Here is a 16,771-nt window from a genome sequence, read left to right as displayed (position 1 = left end):
CGTGCCCATCGGCCTCCTGCAGATCTTACTGGACCAGGCCCAGACCAGGGCTGCCAGGGAGCAGGCTGCTGCCAATGCCCACATCCTGGCCCATGTTGGCCGACGTTGAGGAAGGGGTCACGAAAGCTGGGCCGACCTCGGATGGGAAGGCCTAAAGGAAGGCGACAGCGGGACGGTGCTACACCTGGGAAGAACGTGCCGAGATGCTGCTTCAGGAGCCTCCTGCCACGTGGTGCCGTGTCTCACTGGAGTGCTCCTCCGAGGGGGCATCTGCCTGGCCTGGACCTCGCTTTGTCGAACCACTGCCGTGTGCGGCCCCACGAAGCCGTGGGCACCTGGGACTGACAGTATGTCTGCACCTCTTGACAGCACCACACCGGGGCACTGCCCTGGGGAACCTTGCGTGTCGGGCGCCCCACAGCCCCCAGACGTCCGTGCACTGGCACACTTGGTCACAGTTGTGTTCCCTTCATGAGCTGAGACGCGGGAGCCCCGTCTGGCTAATCTGGCTCCCCACGCCGCGCAGAGAGAAGGCTGCTGCCGGCCGCCTGCGTGTTTTGTGCACAGGGATGGAAAGCCTGGCCTCGCCCCGTGGATATGTGTGCGGCCCGTTACAAGTTTCTGACAGCTGTGTGCGTGAGCAGTGTGTGCTCCTGCTCTAACCCTGAGCGAAGTGCACACAACACACAGCTGCCCCTGTCCTGCCCTCAGCCCCGCACACCCAGCCTGCACACGCGTGGCTCAGAGGAGAGGGAATTCCTTACCCAACTCTCCCCTTTCCACACTCAAATGTCCTGAGCAAAGGTGCCACCTTCCTGAGCCTCGGTCTCTTCATCTGTAATCAGGGTGATGCCACTGAGCTTCGCGTGCGTGACACAGCATGCACGAAGGCTGTGGCGAGCTGCAAGAGGCGCTCCATAAATGCCAAGTGATGGGAGGGTGGGAGGGCTGAGATTACTCCACGTGCACATCTAGGCTGAGTCCTGGCTACTTTCTCTGCTCACTCTTAACTCACCAACCCCTTAGTAGTTGAGGAGTAGCTACCGCCGTTTCCCACTCCTCCCGCCGTTGTTGGGCGGGAGCTGGCTGATCTGGACACTGAGGATGAGGCAGGCACCGCACGGAGGCTAGAAGCTCCGCCCAGAGCCGAGGGCAGTCCCTGGGCGGCTTTGACTGGAAAGAGGCGATGCCCGCCTGCCCGTGTGCAGCTGCCTGCCTGGTCAACCTCACAGTAGTAAGCAGCCCCGGCAGGCGGGCCCGGGGCGGCTGAGAGGCGGAGCTGCTTTCTTCAGAGCCTGCCTGAGGCGGGCAAAGGCGGGGTTACCCTGTTCCCCCGGAGCCACAGGGGGCGGTGGCCCTGGCCAGTTCGGTGGCAGGATGGACAGAGGCACGTTAAGAGGCGGCTCTCTGACCAGCCCAGGGCCGGGGAGCGGCGGGCAGGGTAGGCACGGGGCAGTGCGGGGAGGATGGGAATCTGGGGGAAGCCGGGTGCAGGGCGGGAGAAGGAGAGTGCTGGGTGTACCTCCCCATGTCGGGGGCTCTGAGAGGACATCAGCTTGTTAGTGGCCCGCAGGAGGGGGAGCACTGTCTTCTTGTGGGGCAGAGGGGGCTGGGCCAAGGGGAAGCTATAAATAGTGTGTTCCTTCAGCCCAGGGGGAGGGGCAGCCACTGGAGCTGCCTGAGGCCCTCCCACTCTATCCCTCACTGACCTCCAAGGGGTTGTGTTCATCTAGGCCCTCCCCAAGGGGTCACCCAGAGTGGGCAGGCCCAGAGGCTCATTTGAAAAGTTGTTTGTGTCATGTGGCCTTCGCCCCGAAACCAGTATTTCTAGGTACCCAGTGTGTGCCCTGCGCTGGCCCCGAGCATCTCTGAGCGCCTACTGCACACTCTGTCTTGTTCACGAACCTGTCTGAGCCCCTCCTCCGTGCCCTGGCTGGTTCTGAGTCACTCTGAGGACCTACTGTGTGCCCTATATCAGGTCGGAACCAGGAAGTGCAGGCCAGGGTGACAGGCTGTCCTCAGATGGCTGTATACATAGTTGGAACCTCATACTCTGTGAGCTCTGGGCCCAGGGAATCACTGGGGACAGTCCTTCCTGGAAATGGCCAGAGGAAGCTGGGAGTCCTGGCAGCTTCCCCTACCCATCAGGGACCGCAGCGCCGGATGGCGGAATAAAGACAAAGGGGGCAGCAGAGAGCAGCAGGCCCTGCACGGCCTGCGGGTCCGTGTGCTGCCCGGGTGCCGGGCTTGTTACTAGGCGTGCTTCTGCGCCTTCAGGTGCACGCTTGTGTGCCCTGGGGTGTGGATCTTCGCTGCATCGTCCAAGCCCTGGGGTCTTCATGCTTTGAATGATGGGCTGGGCAGCAGATATGGAGCCTGGGGAGAGTTTGAGCCTTGAGAACTGAGGGTTGAAAACTTCGGCCACCCCTGGCTTCTACCAGGGGATCCTGGGAGGAGGCCCAGTGGCCAGTGCAGAGAGCACCCTGGGAGCCGGCCAGGGTCAGGCTGGGCAAATTCAGGGAAGAGAGAGGCTGAGTCGGATATATTCACACACAAGTGCACACCGATGTGCCAGCACACTTCCTGTGCACGGGACAGGGCAGCTGGCACACTCTGAGACGCCCTGCAGAGAGAAGGGGCCAGTTATTCTATTGGACATTTACTGATGCTGGGGGAGCGGGAGCCAGGAGGCCATCTCAATGGGGGCAACAAGGACGAGCCTGGGTGTAAAGGTGGGAAGCTTGCGCTGGTTCAAGGTGCATGGCTGAAGGCCGGCGGTTCTGCGGGGTCTCTTGTGTACTGTGGCTGGCTCTGTGATCTTAGACCCTTCTCTCCGTCCAGATCCTCAGTTTCCTACCTAAGAAGTGAGGCCATGGGAGGGGACGCTGGCCTTGGGGAGGGGCCCAGGCTCCCAGTATTGACCTCTGTCCTCTCAGCTGGATATATAGACTTGGAAGGGTGTGTCTAGGCGAGCCCGGGATCAGCTAGGGAAGGGGTGGAGGTACCGAGTTGTGGCATTTCCTGGGAGCAAGGCTCAGGCTATCTGGTGTGGAGATAGCCCTAACCGCAACCTTCGCTGGTTGCTCCCACCTTCCAGTTCAGACAAACATCCTGAGGAGCTGGGGGAGAGGGAAGCGGGTCTACGAGGGGCTGGGTACCCGTGGACGTTAGAGGTGGCAGCTTCTCCAATGGGATGCTGGGGCTTGGATAGGGTGTGGCAATGTGTTTTGAAGCCCAGAAGGCCCCAGGGGGCCTTGGCAGTGACCAAGAAACAGAAGTGCCCGGCTGTGTCAGGAGCAGAATGGGTGCTTTGAAAGCAAGGCCAAGTGGGTTATCACAGGGGCAGCAGACACTGAAGCTGGAAAATGAGGAAGAAGGAAATGGTTCACCCTGCCCAAGGCCGGGCATTCTGCAACTAAGCAGCTAGAGCTGGCTTTAGGGAGGATCCAGGTGGGCTTCCAGTTTTGGATCTCCTGAACCTTTATTTCCTGTGAAACGGGCAGCACATGTGTCTGCCATCTTTCTGCTCTGTTTTGTTCTTGAGATCGGGTCTGGTCTTGCGGATCAGGCTGGCTTTGGGCTATGTAGCGCAGGCAGTCCTCCTGCCCCAGCCCTCCTACGACAGCTGGATGACAGGCTTGCGCCACCACGTGGCTGATGTGCCTGCCATCTCAGTGGTCCTTGCAGGCGTTGGGGTGTTTGCTGGCTTGGAGGCTGACTCAAGGCAGGGGTACGGGATGAAGGGCAAGGGCGCAGGGCTGCACCTACCGCAGACCAGGCCAGCCTTGTTTTCTGTGCCCCTTGCTCCTGTCTGCATGCACTTTGGGAAGAGAGAGTATGAGGATGCTGGGACTTGCTAGGGTGTGATGGAGGACTTTGCTGTAAGGCAGTGTGTCACAGGCTCAAGCGCAGCTGGTGAGGACTGGAGCGGAAAGTGGCTGGCAGACCTGAGGCAAGAGCCCGCATGGGTCTGGCGGGGCCAGACACAAGACAGTGAGCAAGACGCTTCTGAACTCCTGGAGCTCTGCCTGGCCCTTTGCCCCAGAGCGTTTTTCAAAGACAGGAGGGAGATTAATATAATGAATGAGAGTACTAATGTGTTATCCAGTGAATTTCTCAGAGATTGACACATTTAATCTACAGCATGATCTTGTAAGATTGATGATCTGTGCACCCTATTTTCCTTTTTATTTTATTTTATTTTTTGTCTTTTTGAGACAGGGTCTCGCTCTGCAGTTCAGGCTGGTCTTGAGCTCACTTTGTAGCCCAGGTTGGCCTTGAACTCAAACCGATCCTCCTGCCTCAGCCTCCCGAGTGCTGGGATTATAGGTGTGCACCACCATGCCCGGGTAGGCCAAGCTGGTCTTGAACTTGCACTGATCCTCCTGCCTCAGCCTTCTGAGTGCTGGGATTACAGGTGTGTGCCACCATGCCCAGCCTACCCTATTTTCCTGATTAAGACACAGTAGCTCATTTAAAAAGTGACTTTTGGGCTGGGGATATAGCTCGGTGGCATAAGTGCCTGCCTAGCAAGTGCAAGGTCCTGAGTTCAATTCCCGATACCAAAAAAAAAGAAAAACAAAACAAAAAGTGACCTTGGTTTGGTGGAACAAGTTTGTAATTCCAGCAGGAGGATCTCAAGTTTGAGCTCAGCCTGGGCAATTTAATAGCAAGACCCTGTCTCAAAATAAAAAAAAATAAAATGGGATGGGGCCCTGCTGGGGATGTAGCTCCGTTTGAAGGTCCTTGGTTTAATCCTGTCTCTGTTTCCTTATCCAAAACACATAAACTCATGATTAAAAATTTGATTGGTAAAAATAAAATTTGGAAAGAAAATTAATATACTGTCAGGGATCAGGGAGTCCACAAAGAACTTGGTCACAAGATCCCAGGCATTTTCTCCAGGTGCCAGGAGTCTAGCCCACGCTCCCTAGCAGCCAAAGCTAGGAGACACACGACCGATTTTGAGACTTGTCTTATGTCCCTGTCCATGAGATGAAGGAGCTTTTCTGGCGTGGCTGATCAGAGAGCCCCGTGAGATGGTCACAAACTTGGGGCTCGCAGCAGAAGAGTGGGCCCAGCATGGGGGCGGTGGTGAGTGGGGAGCACTGCGGGCCTGGCAGCCAGCCGAGACAGCAGGCCAGTTACAGGGCTGTAGGCCTGCCAGGCTGGTCCTGACCAGCCGGGCCCGCGGAGCCCTGCAGGACACACCACACTGTAGGAACCCCTGTCCCGCTGGGCACCTGTCGGTCAAGCTCTGCCGGGAGGTGGGGCTGCAGCGCCCTGGGCGGGGCCTAGGGTGACACCTATGCAAATCAGCACAGTTGGGTGTGTGTGTTGGGTTTGCGCATCCGGGGCGGGGCCTGCATAATCCGGGCCTGTTGGGCAATGCGCACGCGCATTCTCGCGTTTGGCCCAAAAAGGGACCTTTGGTGAGCTGGGCATGCGTAGTCGGAGGACCGGGCCTCTCCAGTTGGGGCGGAACCTCTCGTGGTGGGGCGGGGCTTATGGGAAGATGGACAGCGCGGCCAGGGCTAGAAAAGGGGCGTGGCCCGAGGGGCGGGACCTCGGGTGGCCCGAGGTGGCCCGGCTCCTGGGTCCGAAGCTGCCGCAGTCAGAGTCCTCTTGGCCACGGGATGGCGTCCCCGCGGGAGCTGACCCAAAACCCCCTGAAGAAGATCTGGATGCCCTACAGCAACGGGCGGCCCGCTCTGCACGCCTGCCAGCGCGGGGGTGAGGCCGGGTCCCCGGGAGCGGAGGGTGGCGCGCGCAGGAGCAGGCGGACGGCCCGGGCGGGGGCAGGGGACAGGTGGGCGCCGGGTCGGGGGTTCTCGTGACTGGTGGGCAGAGTCGGGGACAGGTGCGGGCTCGGGAGTGAGGTGGCAGTGACGACGGGGGCCTGAGTAAGTGTGGCAGAGCCGGGGTGGGGACAGGTGCGAAGGCCATTCGGCTTGGAAGGCGTCCGGCCTGGGCACCATCGCCTGCGGGAGCGGATGGGCCCCTTTGCTCCCCGCTCTGCACCCAGTGGCCGCCGCAGCGAGGTGTCCGTGCGCACGGCCCTTCCCTGTCTTCTTTCCTGGCCGGAGAGTGGGCCCACAGGCAGGAGGAACTGAACTAGGGGGCCCTGGAGTCACTTGGCCCGAGCCCAGAGCTTGCAGAGAATTAATCTGCACCGGCCAGGTCTCTGGAGTGAGGACCTTTGGCCTTAAAACCAAATTTCAGCAGGAGCTTTTAGATGTAGGTGTGGTCGGGATACATAGGGTTCAATGCCACGTGGACCCTTTACCTGGGCAGATGCGCAGGTTGTGTGCCCTCTCGGGTGGGGTCAGACCGGAGGGGGAAAGGTTCCTTCACTTTCTGCTTATCCCTAAATGAGTCTGCAACTTCCTCCATACCAGCGCAAAGAAAGCTTTGTTGTAAGGGTAACCGAAACATTGTAATGAAGTGGCAGCTTGGCAGGGCCTCAGAGGACACCTAGTACAAGGGTAGGACAGCTGTGGACCAGGCCTCGGGAGAGTGTGTGAGGTGCTGGGGCTCCCTGGGCTTCTGACCCCTGCTTCTGCGTGAGAAGGGCGGGGAGTGTTCTGTGAGTCTGCTGCCAGCTCAGCCTGTAGCAATGACTTTGACCGTGAAGTGAGTCCCGGGAGAAGGGTATGTTTGTGTCTCTGATCACACCTTGAGTCCTGGTAGGGATGGTTCCTACACTGTGTTCTGAGTCCCCAGGGGCATGGCCTTGGCCTGGCCCGACCTTCTCACTCTTCTGGGGGTGTGGAGGCTGAGGCCCCTCCATCCTGTGCCAGCAGTCCTGATGCGGGTGGCTGCTGTCACAGCACAAAGGGGGATGAGTGAGGACCTGGACTTCTGGAGTCAGGAACATTCGGCTGTGTGACCTTGTTTTGTTTTTTGTCTTGTTGAGACAGGGTCTCGCTATGCAGTTCAGGCTGGTCTTGAACTCACAACAATCCTCCTGCCTCAGCCTCCTGAGTGCTGGGATTACAGGCGTGCGCCACCATGCCCGGCTCGGTGCTGTGTGACCTTGAGTAAGGAGCTGATCATCTAGGCCTTAGGTTCCTTATCTGTGGGATGAGATAGATGGTCATCATCCTTATGAAGTAGCCGGAAGTCTCTAAAAAGTACGTCCTTGAAAAGTGGAGGGAGGTAATTCTTTTTCACCGCTGCTTTTTTTTGCTTGCTCACGGTGTCAGAGTTGGGACTGATGCGTCAGCGAGAGCCAACACCCCAGCGCAGGTGAGACGGGAGCCAGGGCTCACTGGGGAGAGACCTGCCAGGTCTCAGCTGCTGATGCAACGTGTGCGTTTCTTGAGGCACGAAGTGTGGATTAAAGCATGGCTCTGGCCTGCGCAGAGGGGCTTGGCTTGTGTTGGAGTAGGCTGGCTGTGGGCCCAGACCTTCTTGACACCCGGAGGTAGAAGAGGAGGCTGCAGGTTGTGTGGGAGACTGGGGCCCTCCGAGGTCCCAGAGTGTCCCACAGAAGGTGGGTAGGTAGTGAGTGTGGAACAAGCCGTGCAGCCCCTGCACCGGAGCAGGATTTCACCTCTTATGTAACAGGCTTAGGGCTAGGCTGGAAGACTTCAGGGACAATCCAGACCTGTGGGTGGGGGAAGTTAACTTGGTCACAGGATTTTGAGGGGCGGAGGAAGCAGCTCTCTGTGTTGCGTGGTAGGTTTTCTTTGGGGTGTGGTCCCTAGTCTTCAGGGCCTGGCTGATTAACTGAGAGGTCCTTCCACTTCCACCCCCCACTTGCCATTAGCAGTTCTTCCCTCACTTGATAAAATTCAGAGCCACACCCAGGGGCCTGGAAGCTCTAACCCTACCTAGTGTTGGTCTCTCAGCTGGTACCTGGAGGGCCTTGGGGGCAGGGCATGGAGACTCGGCGGCTTGGTGGAAAAGATGCTTCTCTCGGTCAAAAAATGGCAGGTGATAAAACTTTTTTTAAAAATTAAACATTTTTAATGTTTATTTGGTTATTTGAGACACAGTCTTGCTATGTAGTTCAGGCTGGCCTTGAACTCACTATGTAGCTCAGGCTGGCCTTGAGCTTGCAGCAATCCTCCTGCCTCAGCCTCCCGAGTGCTGGCATGACAGTTGTGCACCACCACGTCTGGCTATTATTAAAAGGTTTTTTTTTTTAATTGATGGTACTGAAAATTAAAACAAGGGCCTTGACACTGAGCTATATTCCCAGGCCTTCTTATTTTCTAATTTTGAGGCAGGGTCTCTGTAAATTGCTTAGGCTAGGCTCGAACTTGCATGCACCACCACGCCGAGCCCCTGTTGTTTTATTATACAGTGTTCTTCCTTACCCAGCTTAGCCCTAGGAGGTGGGACAGGTGTAATAGGAGTCTTCTGAAACCTGCGCGGGACTTGTGGCTGTCCCTCTGGTGGACGTGCCAGGAGGTAGGGAGAAGGCACTGTCCGTGGGCAGGCGCGTCTCAGGCCCCTTGATTCCTGTGCCTTCAGCATGTTAACAGGAAGAGAGCAGTGAGGGGGCTGAGTTCAGGCCTCCTCCTCCCTTCTGTGCGTGCTCTGTGGCAGTCGTGTGTTCTGCTGTCCTGTCGCTCGGTGCTGGGTCCTTGCGGGCTCAGAGCTGCAGTACTGGCCGCACGCTACAGCTCCCCGTGCCAAGGGCTCGTGTGTCCCCTCCTTGTCGTGCCTCTGTTTGCAAGTTTTCTGCTGCTGGCCTTTTCCCAGTGCTTTGCTGCTGTAAGCAGAGCTGCTCTGAATGTATTTGAACTTTGGTTTTCTTTGGGTCATTTCTTGGACAGCTATCTTGAGGAGCAGAGGTGACAGCTGATTTATTGCCTTGTTTTGTGCCCAGGCCTGATTTGCTGCCCTGAGTGCCCGCTTGTCTCCACGGTTGTGGGAGGAGCCTGGGGCCATGGGAGGAGCCGGGGCCATCTCTGAGAAGCTAGAAGGTGTGCAAGCCCCATGCCGAGGCTGTGTCCCTGGGGCGGTAGCGGGAGGGGGTGACCTCGGCATGGGCGGTAGGGCCAGGTGGTTCCCCTGGCTACGTGCTGACACACTGCCCTTGACTGGCTTGAGGGCCTGGCCCGTCTGGCAGGAATTGTGCAAACCATGCAGGCCGTGGCTGTCTCCGGGCCGGAGAATGCAGAGCGTTGCCTCACTTGTTTTCTTCTCACCTTAAAATACTGAGGTTTTCCTGTGAGTTTCTTCCTTCTTACTGTCAGCCCGTACTGTGTGGGGTCTCCTCCTTCCCTCCCCTGGGGCTCAGGGCCTTGGTCACGTTTGCACATAGGCCCTGCCTAAGGGTGCTGGAGCCCCCACTGGCACGCAGAGCCCTTTGCTTTTAGATAGGACCCGTCTGGGGCCAGACTGCCGCCTCCTCCACGGCCCGAGTCCCCAGGGCGTCGGTTGTGGACCTCGTGGCTTCCCGGAAGTGCTCTGGCTCACGCGTGGAGGTGGTGGTAGATCTCCAAGGGGTTATTACCCCATTTACCAGGGGAAGACACAAGCTCCGAGTTGGGCCCAAGCCTCGGAGGGTACCGCCCTCGGAGGGAGAGTAGAAGCCCCTGGCGAGGAGAGCTCGCGGGTGAAGGGCGCTGCCGCAGCGCACGGGCAGGGGAGGACTGCGCCTGTTCCCCACCGCTGGGCGTCAGTCTTGCCTGCTCTGGCTTTGCTGGCCCAGGTCCTATGGCTGATGCAAGGGAAGCTTCGGAGGGAAGCCACATCTGACTGCCTTGCAAGTGGAGCTGGGTCACGGAAGGCTGGCACTTCCGCTGCTTCGATGTCTGCCCGAGCCAGCCGTGGCTCGGGGCAGCGTGTCAGACCCTTCCCTGCCTCCAGCCTTGGCACCTCCTCTGATTGGCACGCTGGCCCGGTGGCACATCGAACGGAAGTGGTAGGCTGTCAGAGGGACTGTCGTCGCGAGCCTTGGGCTGGGCCTCCGGCCTCAGCGCCTTGGAGCCCTCACCCCGCTAGCCTTCTAGATGCCTCCCTGCTGCCGCTCATGGCTCCCGAACGCTAATGCTGCACCAGGCCTGGGCCGCAAAAGGCTCAGACACTGCGGGGATGCTTCCCGCCAAGCGGTCGGCCCGGGGAGAGCAGACTCATTAGGGAGGCGGGCAGGTTGAGGACGAGGCGCATCGGCTGGACGTGGAGGCTCCTTGAGGAAAATAGAGTCACAGCGGGGAGGCCGAACAGCCGGACTGTGAGTGCTGGAGCACTGAGTGGTGACGAGGAGCGGCAAGGTGGGAGGTTAGGGCCAGGCTCCTGGATGACAGAGGCCGGCACGAAATACCCCTTGGCGTGATCTTCATGTGGCCTATTGAGCTTTTACTGCTGGTGCGTGTCAGGATGAGAGGGGCTCATGAGGTCCCTGCATCTGTCAGGGCCCCGTCTAATGCCCGGAGGTACAGGTGGTACCGGCCTCGTGCCCTGAGGCTGCCGCTTGCCTTCCAGTTTGCATGACCAACTGCCCAACGCTCATTGTCATGGTGGGCCTGCCTGCCAGGGGCAAGACCTACATCTCCAAGAAGCTGACCCGCTACCTGAACTGGATCGGGGTGCCCACTCGGGGTGAGCTCTGGGGACTGCAGGGCAGGGGAAAGGGACAAGGGAGGCGGGTGGTGGGCGAGGCCTGGGGAGGGTCCCAGCAGGGGTCAGCGGGGCTGCTGCTGTGAAAGCTGAACTTTTCCTCTCCCCCAGAATTCAATGTCGGCCAGTATCGCCGGGACATGGTCAAGACCTACAAGTCCTTTGAGTTTTTCCTCCCAGACAATGAAGAGGGCCTGAAAATCAGGAAGTAAGTGCGCTGGGGCCCACTGCTGTTGGAATGGCTGGCAAGTTGCTGCCCATTTGCTAAGAAGCCCCCCGAGTCTCGAGCTAAGCTGCTCGCACCTGCCTGAATTGCCCCGGAGGCTGGCCCTGGCCTGGGGCAGCGCTGTGTGCCAGGCCCGGCTTCCTGAGCTCCTAGGGTGTTGTCGAGTTGGATGTGATGGGCTTGGCGTGAGAGGAGAGGCTGTGTGGCCCCGGGTGGCTGGGCCATCCCTGCTGTGCTGTGGAGGGCCCCAGGATGCCCCACCCGCCAGCCCGTTCAGATGCGAGGGCTTTCTCCAAGACGCTGGTACCCCTGGCGGCCTGGGGAGCCGCACCGTGCCCTTCTTGGCAGGGGTCAGCAGGGCCAAGAAACCCCTTCTCAGCCTCGGGTGGCAGAGGCTTGCCAGGGTTCAGCCATGGCGGCAGGGCAGTACGCAGAGGTTGGCCAGCTCTAGTGACTTCTCCAAATCAAGTCCAGCCTCAGGGCAGAGGTCACTCACAGGACTGTCTCCTCGCTGCCGCTGGATTGGACACCGGGCTGCGTATTCCTTCTCTGGCCACCAGGGGGCAGGTGCTCCCGAGTGTGCTCCTGTATGGTTGGGGCTGGGCCCGGCTGAACAGGAGTGTGACTCTCAGGTGCCTGTGGCCAACTTGTGTATGAAACTCAAGGCTGAGGCGTCTGGTGACATGGAGCGAGATAAAGGGAGAGAGCTGACACCGAAGCTTGCTGTGGCTGGGTGCTTGAGGTCCATTGTCTCTTGCTCTCACGCGCGCGCGCGCATATCCACACAACTTTACACATGAGGAAGCTGAGGCTCCGAAAAGCCTCACACAAATGTCATTTTAAAGTTGAATTTAGGTTGTCTTGCATCTAAGCCCGTTTACCGCTAAAAACCACCCTTGGTTCCAAAGTTACCCGATGAGTAGGTGGAAAGAATATACCAAATGCAGGTTTTAAGTCAGCCCCAGGCGTGGGCCTGGACAGACCAGCTTGTCTGACCTTCCTTCCTCGTCAGGCACCTTGGCGGTTGGAGTGGTGCCTGACTTTCCCAGGTGCGGAGGCTGGGTCAGGATGGGGTGGTGTCGTCGCGTCCTGTGGGGCCGTTCCTGGCAGGAGTTTGAAACCGAACGGTTTGTGGGAAAACCGATGGAGCTAGAATTTCCAGGTCTGTCTGGAAATTCCAGGTAGGGGGTTGGAGTAGGAGTGTCGGGTTCAGAGAGCTTGGGAGCTAGCCCAGCGTCGCCCACGGGACCACAGGACCCTGTGACAGAAGATAGAGGCAAGTTCATGAGCCACTTTACCATTTTGCAGACATACTCTGCATTGTTCCTAGAAACGCTTTTCCCTATATCCAAAGCCTGAATTGAGCCACAGGACCATTTCCTGTTAACTAGGCTCCACATTTCCCTAACTAATTGGGAAAATGAAAGGATCAGAAGTTTTTAAAATGAACTGGTACTGCACACGTGTCATCCCAGCGCTTGGGAGGCTAAGGTAAGAGGACCACCATCAATTTGGGGCCAGCCTAGGCTACATACGTTCCAGGCCAGTCTAAACTATATGTTTATAGTTTATAGCACACCTGTATTCCCAGCACTTGGGAGGCTGAGGCAAGTTTGAGACCAGCCTGGGTTACAAAGTGAGCTCTAGGCCAGCCTGGATTGCATAGCAAGACCCTGTCTCAAAAAGTTCCCCCACTCAAAGAAAAAAAAAAGGAAAACCTGTGAAGGGAGGGCTACATCTGCAGAGGTCCAGTTAGTCACACATTATTAATGACCCCAAAGCTCCACAGCGCTAACACTCTCTCAGGGGAAGGTCTAGCAAAATGTGTGACAGTCACATATACATAGGTAAGGGCACATATACATGTATGCCAGCTGATGTAGTCACAGTCCAGCACAAATACTTCGTATGCACATATCTGGACACTCCCATATGTATTCATAGGTGCATATATGATATATGCACATTCCTTGTACACACACATGCAGACTACATGAAGGTCTGTGCATATACGTGTGGGCACCTACACATATGAACACTAGGGCTCAGTCACACATGTGCATATGCTCACAGTCACACCACACACAAGGCAAGTGCACATGTGCTCGCCCCATGTGTGTATATTCACACCTGAGTCCCCTCAGTTGTGGTGTGTCGGGGGCCCTCGGGAGCACCTTCAGGCTCAGTGACTGCTAGGATGACTCCCAGACTTGATATATACCTGGGCTAAGGTTTATGACAGTGCAACCCTCCAAAGCAGAATCAGCAAAGGGGGCAGGTGCGTGGGTGCAGTCTGAGCGTCCTCCCTGCTGGAGTCACGCGGGGCGCATTTAACTCCTCTACCACTGAACTATGGGAACACATGTAAGGCCTTGTCTGCCAGGAAAGTCCCTTGGAAACTCAGTGCCTGAGATTTCTATTTGGGGCTGGTCGCAAAGGCACCCTGTGTCTGATATTTTCCAAAATTCCAGGCTCCAAAAGGGAACCAGTTATGCAGCATAAACCACATCATTTCTGTGAAGAGTGTAGACAGTGTGAGTTCAGGGAAAGTTTTATGTCAGGGTAGGGAGCTGCACCAGAGCATACCTCCTAGGCACCTGTGTGGGTGCATACACACTTGGGGTCATCTTGTCTGTACACATGGATCTGGACACACATACACAACAAGCACACTCATGTATGAGCTCACACGATTATGTACTGCACAAAAGTATGTGTACATGCATCTTATATATATGCACGTGGGTACACACATCATGTATGCGTGTGCTTGGACACACACATACATATCCTGGGTACATACATGTGGGTACATTCCCCAAAACTGTGCCCACTCAGCCACTTACTACCCATGAGGGGACGAGCACACTCGTGCATGCCCAGCCGTGCTCACAGACCTAAATGGCCACACATAGACACGGCACACTCACACATACTCGCCCATACATGCAGATAAATGCACCCGTGCATCTTCTCACCCTTACGCACATGTACCCACAGGTTCTGGCCTTTTCCCCCAGCATCTGCACTGGACCCTGAGTTCCCTCCCAGATGCTAGAGCCACAGACAGAGAAGCTCATGAGAGATCCTCGATATACTTGGGACCCATTGCAAGCAGGAAGAAGTGGCCCAGCGATGAATTTTTGGTTTTTTTACAGTGAGTTTTTTAGACTCTCATAATTCAGAGTTTTTGGCAGAAGAAGAAAGCACTTGAGGAGTATGTGACAGACCTGTTGGGGCACGGAAAGATCACAAGGAGGCATGGGGGCAGGACTCCTTCAAGTGACCTAGATTCAGTGTTCCCTCTGATTTCTCCATGGTTCCCAGCAGACTGTGGGGCGTCTGCCTCTGCACTTTAGCACCCTGATGCCTCACAGCACAGTTCTTTGACACTCGGAGCTTATGCACAAAGTCCAAAGGTCAAACAAATGGAATGAGATCTAGCTTAACTCTTACGTTGAAAAGGTGACAGTAATAGACAAAAAATAAAAGGAATATATCCATCTCCAGGCTTAGAGGAGAAATGGATAAAAAAGGAAGGGTCTTTGCTTGTGCCAATCCATCTTGCAGCAGTGAGTAGAAGAGCTGAGATTCTGGAGACAGTGTAGCCATGGTGTGGTGTTGAGGAGGATCACAGGTTGCAGAGCTCTGTGAATATGGGCTCAAGGGCCACAGTGGTGAGCCTTCCTCCCGGAGGTGGTGGGGGAGTGCCCTCTTCCCGGACAGAAAATTGAACATTAAGTGTAGTACTGCCCTGGGGAACTGGAACGGCTCCTATCCTGTCTTGGTTATTTTTCTCTCATTGCTGAGACAAAATACCCAACACCCAAAATTAAGGAAGGAAAGGTTTATTTGACAGAAGTCAGCAAAAGCAACAAGAGCAAAAAGCAGGTGTGTAAGCCTCTTCTCCTTCCTTATAGTGTAAGCTGGCTACCCTGCCTGGGTGGGGGGGGGTAGCTCTCACACCAGCTCCATGCCCTCCTCTTGCACAGGCTCAGGATGTTTACAAAGTGAGGCCCCTGCCCCCCTGCTGAGTCACTTAGTTAACCTTCTAACCTTCTCAAGTTGACACCATGTATCAACCATTACAGTCCACCCCTTGTCAACTTGGCAACCAAACACATTTCTTTAAACAGGTCTCCAGATAAAAAAATATGTTTATTCTTTTCTTTTTTTTTTTTCTTTTTGAGATAGGGTCTCCCTATGCAGTTCAAGCTGGCCTTGAGCTTACTTTGTGGCCCAGGCTGGTCTTGAACTCACAATGATCCTCCTGCCTCAGCCTAAGACATGCTTATTCTTATCATTTCACAGCTTGAACATTTTACACAGGTTTAACAGTCCTTAAGAACCAGTATTAAATCTATCACATTATATTACATTAGAACTGTAACATTCTGTCCCTGGCCCCCCAAAGACTCATGCATATCCCTTTATGCAAAAGACATTTAGTCCATCTCTAAGAGTTGCCACAGTCCTAATAGTTTCAGTATTGCTGGAAAGTTGAAGTCCCAAGTCTCCTCTGACATATAAGGCAAACTTCTAGTTGTGAGCCCTGTACAAATGAAAAGTTAAACACCTCCAATATTCAATGGCACAAGATGAACATTTTCATTCCAAAAGTTACAAACAGGAATACAGGGTTGGGACCAAAGCAAGTCCAAAATCCAGCAGAGCAAACATTAAGTCCTGTAGCTTCCTGTCCAGCATCTGAAGCAATCTGTGGCACATTGTGAACTCCAAAGGGCTTGAGTGACTCCATCCCTACGGCACTTCTGGTGGTTACAGCTTCCACAGCTTCTCTCTTGGGCCTGCTTTGCTCTCTCCTTGCAGCTTTCCTTAGATAATCCACATTCGTGGCTTTTCCAAGCTTCTGGAGTCTGCACTGCACCTTCGGCTTCACACTCAAAGCTTCACCCACTGCTCTCAGGGGCACACTGCCTGCCCTCCCAGGACTTCTGAAATCAAGGTGGAAGCCTTTTTAACCCCATAACTCTTGCATTCTGTATACATTTAAAACCAGCACCATGTGGATGATGCCAAGATCTACTGCCAGCTGGAGCAGTAGTCTGGCTTCCTCTCCCTTGGCTGTAGGGTTCAGGTGCCTGGATCACTGGGCATTGTGAATCCCAATTCTAAGGAATAAATTTTCTACGCTGCTGTCATGCTGGAATCTGGTGTGGCTGCTGCCGTTCTGGAACATGGTGTTCTGTGGCTTTCTCTTCAAAGCAAATTCTTTCACTTTTGAAGTTTTGAGGCTGCAAAGAATTGAGACTTGCTGCTTCTTGGGATGCCCTTGGGCCATCTTTTATATTCTGTTCCTTCTCAGCAGTCCAGATCTCCTCAGCTCCACCTTTGTAGTCTACAACTTTACTGGAGCTTCCTTTCTGGCCAAACTCACATTTTCAGTCATCCTGCTGGGCTCTTTGCTCTTGATTCTCAACATAAGTCTGGCTAAAAGCCCCCAGCAATAGCCATGAGACAGCCTCAGCATTTCACTGCCTTGAAATTTCTTCTGCCAGATTAATTAGTTCACTGCCCTTCATCTTAGTCTCAGGCAAAGTCTCTGCACCTGAGCAAAATGCAGACAAACTTTCTGCCAAGCCATTACCCATCCTCTGGAGGCCAACAGCCAATGCAGTGCTTCTTCCCAGCAGAAGCCTCCTGAGCCTGGTCTTTGCCAGCAGGATTTCTCTCAGCTTTCTGGTCTAAGCTCTGACCAGAATCTCCCATACAGAACAGCATTAGGCATTCCAGCTCTAGTCTTTCAGGCGACATTTCTGAACCTTTCCAAATACTTCCTACAAGCCATTTCTCAAGGCTCTTGAAGCACATGGTCAGGTACAGTCACAGCAAGGACCCTACTCATGGTACCAAATTCTGTCAGTTACTTTTCTCTGATTGTTGAGACAAAATACCCAACATCCAAAATTAAGGAAAGAAAGGTTTATTTAGCTCACAGTCTGTGGAGGT

At 55.4% G+C, this 16,771-nt stretch overlaps 2 protein-coding genes across 2 annotated transcripts in view; both read left to right on the top strand.

Annotated features, from left to right (window-relative positions):
- Ucn2 (urocortin 2) overlaps positions 1 to 819 on the top strand; it is a 1,176-nt gene extending 357 nt beyond the window's left edge. Inside the window, exon 2 of the mRNA XM_013507572.1 lies at positions 23 to 819. Coding sequence (XP_013363026.1) covers positions 23 to 109 — 87 coding nt within the window. The 3' untranslated portion in view covers positions 110 to 819. The remainder of the gene's footprint in view (positions 1 to 22) is intronic.
- A 4,606-nt stretch (positions 820 to 5,425) lies between these two features.
- The window catches only part of Pfkfb4 (6-phosphofructo-2-kinase/fructose-2,6-biphosphatase 4), a 37,642-nt gene continuing 26,296 nt past the window's right edge, over positions 5,426 to 16,771 (top strand). The window contains exons 1-4 of the mRNA XM_013507571.1: positions 5,426 to 5,733; positions 10,441 to 10,557; positions 10,687 to 10,783; positions 13,802 to 13,854. Of these exons, the coding sequence (XP_013363025.1) occupies positions 5,508 to 5,733; positions 10,441 to 10,557; positions 10,687 to 10,783; positions 13,802 to 13,854 (493 nt within the window). The 5' untranslated portion in view covers positions 5,426 to 5,507. The remainder of the gene's footprint in view (positions 5,734 to 10,440; positions 10,558 to 10,686; positions 10,784 to 13,801; positions 13,855 to 16,771) is intronic.

Source organism: Chinchilla lanigera, unplaced genomic scaffold (assembly GCF_000276665.1).
Source record: "Chinchilla lanigera isolate Chin_1 unplaced genomic scaffold, ChiLan1.0 scaffold00131, whole genome shotgun sequence".
Classification (NCBI taxonomy): domain Eukaryota; kingdom Metazoa; phylum Chordata; class Mammalia; order Rodentia; family Chinchillidae; genus Chinchilla; species Chinchilla lanigera.
The sequence above is the reverse complement of the archived record's forward strand: the minus strand, read 5'-3'. Positions and strand labels throughout refer to the sequence as shown.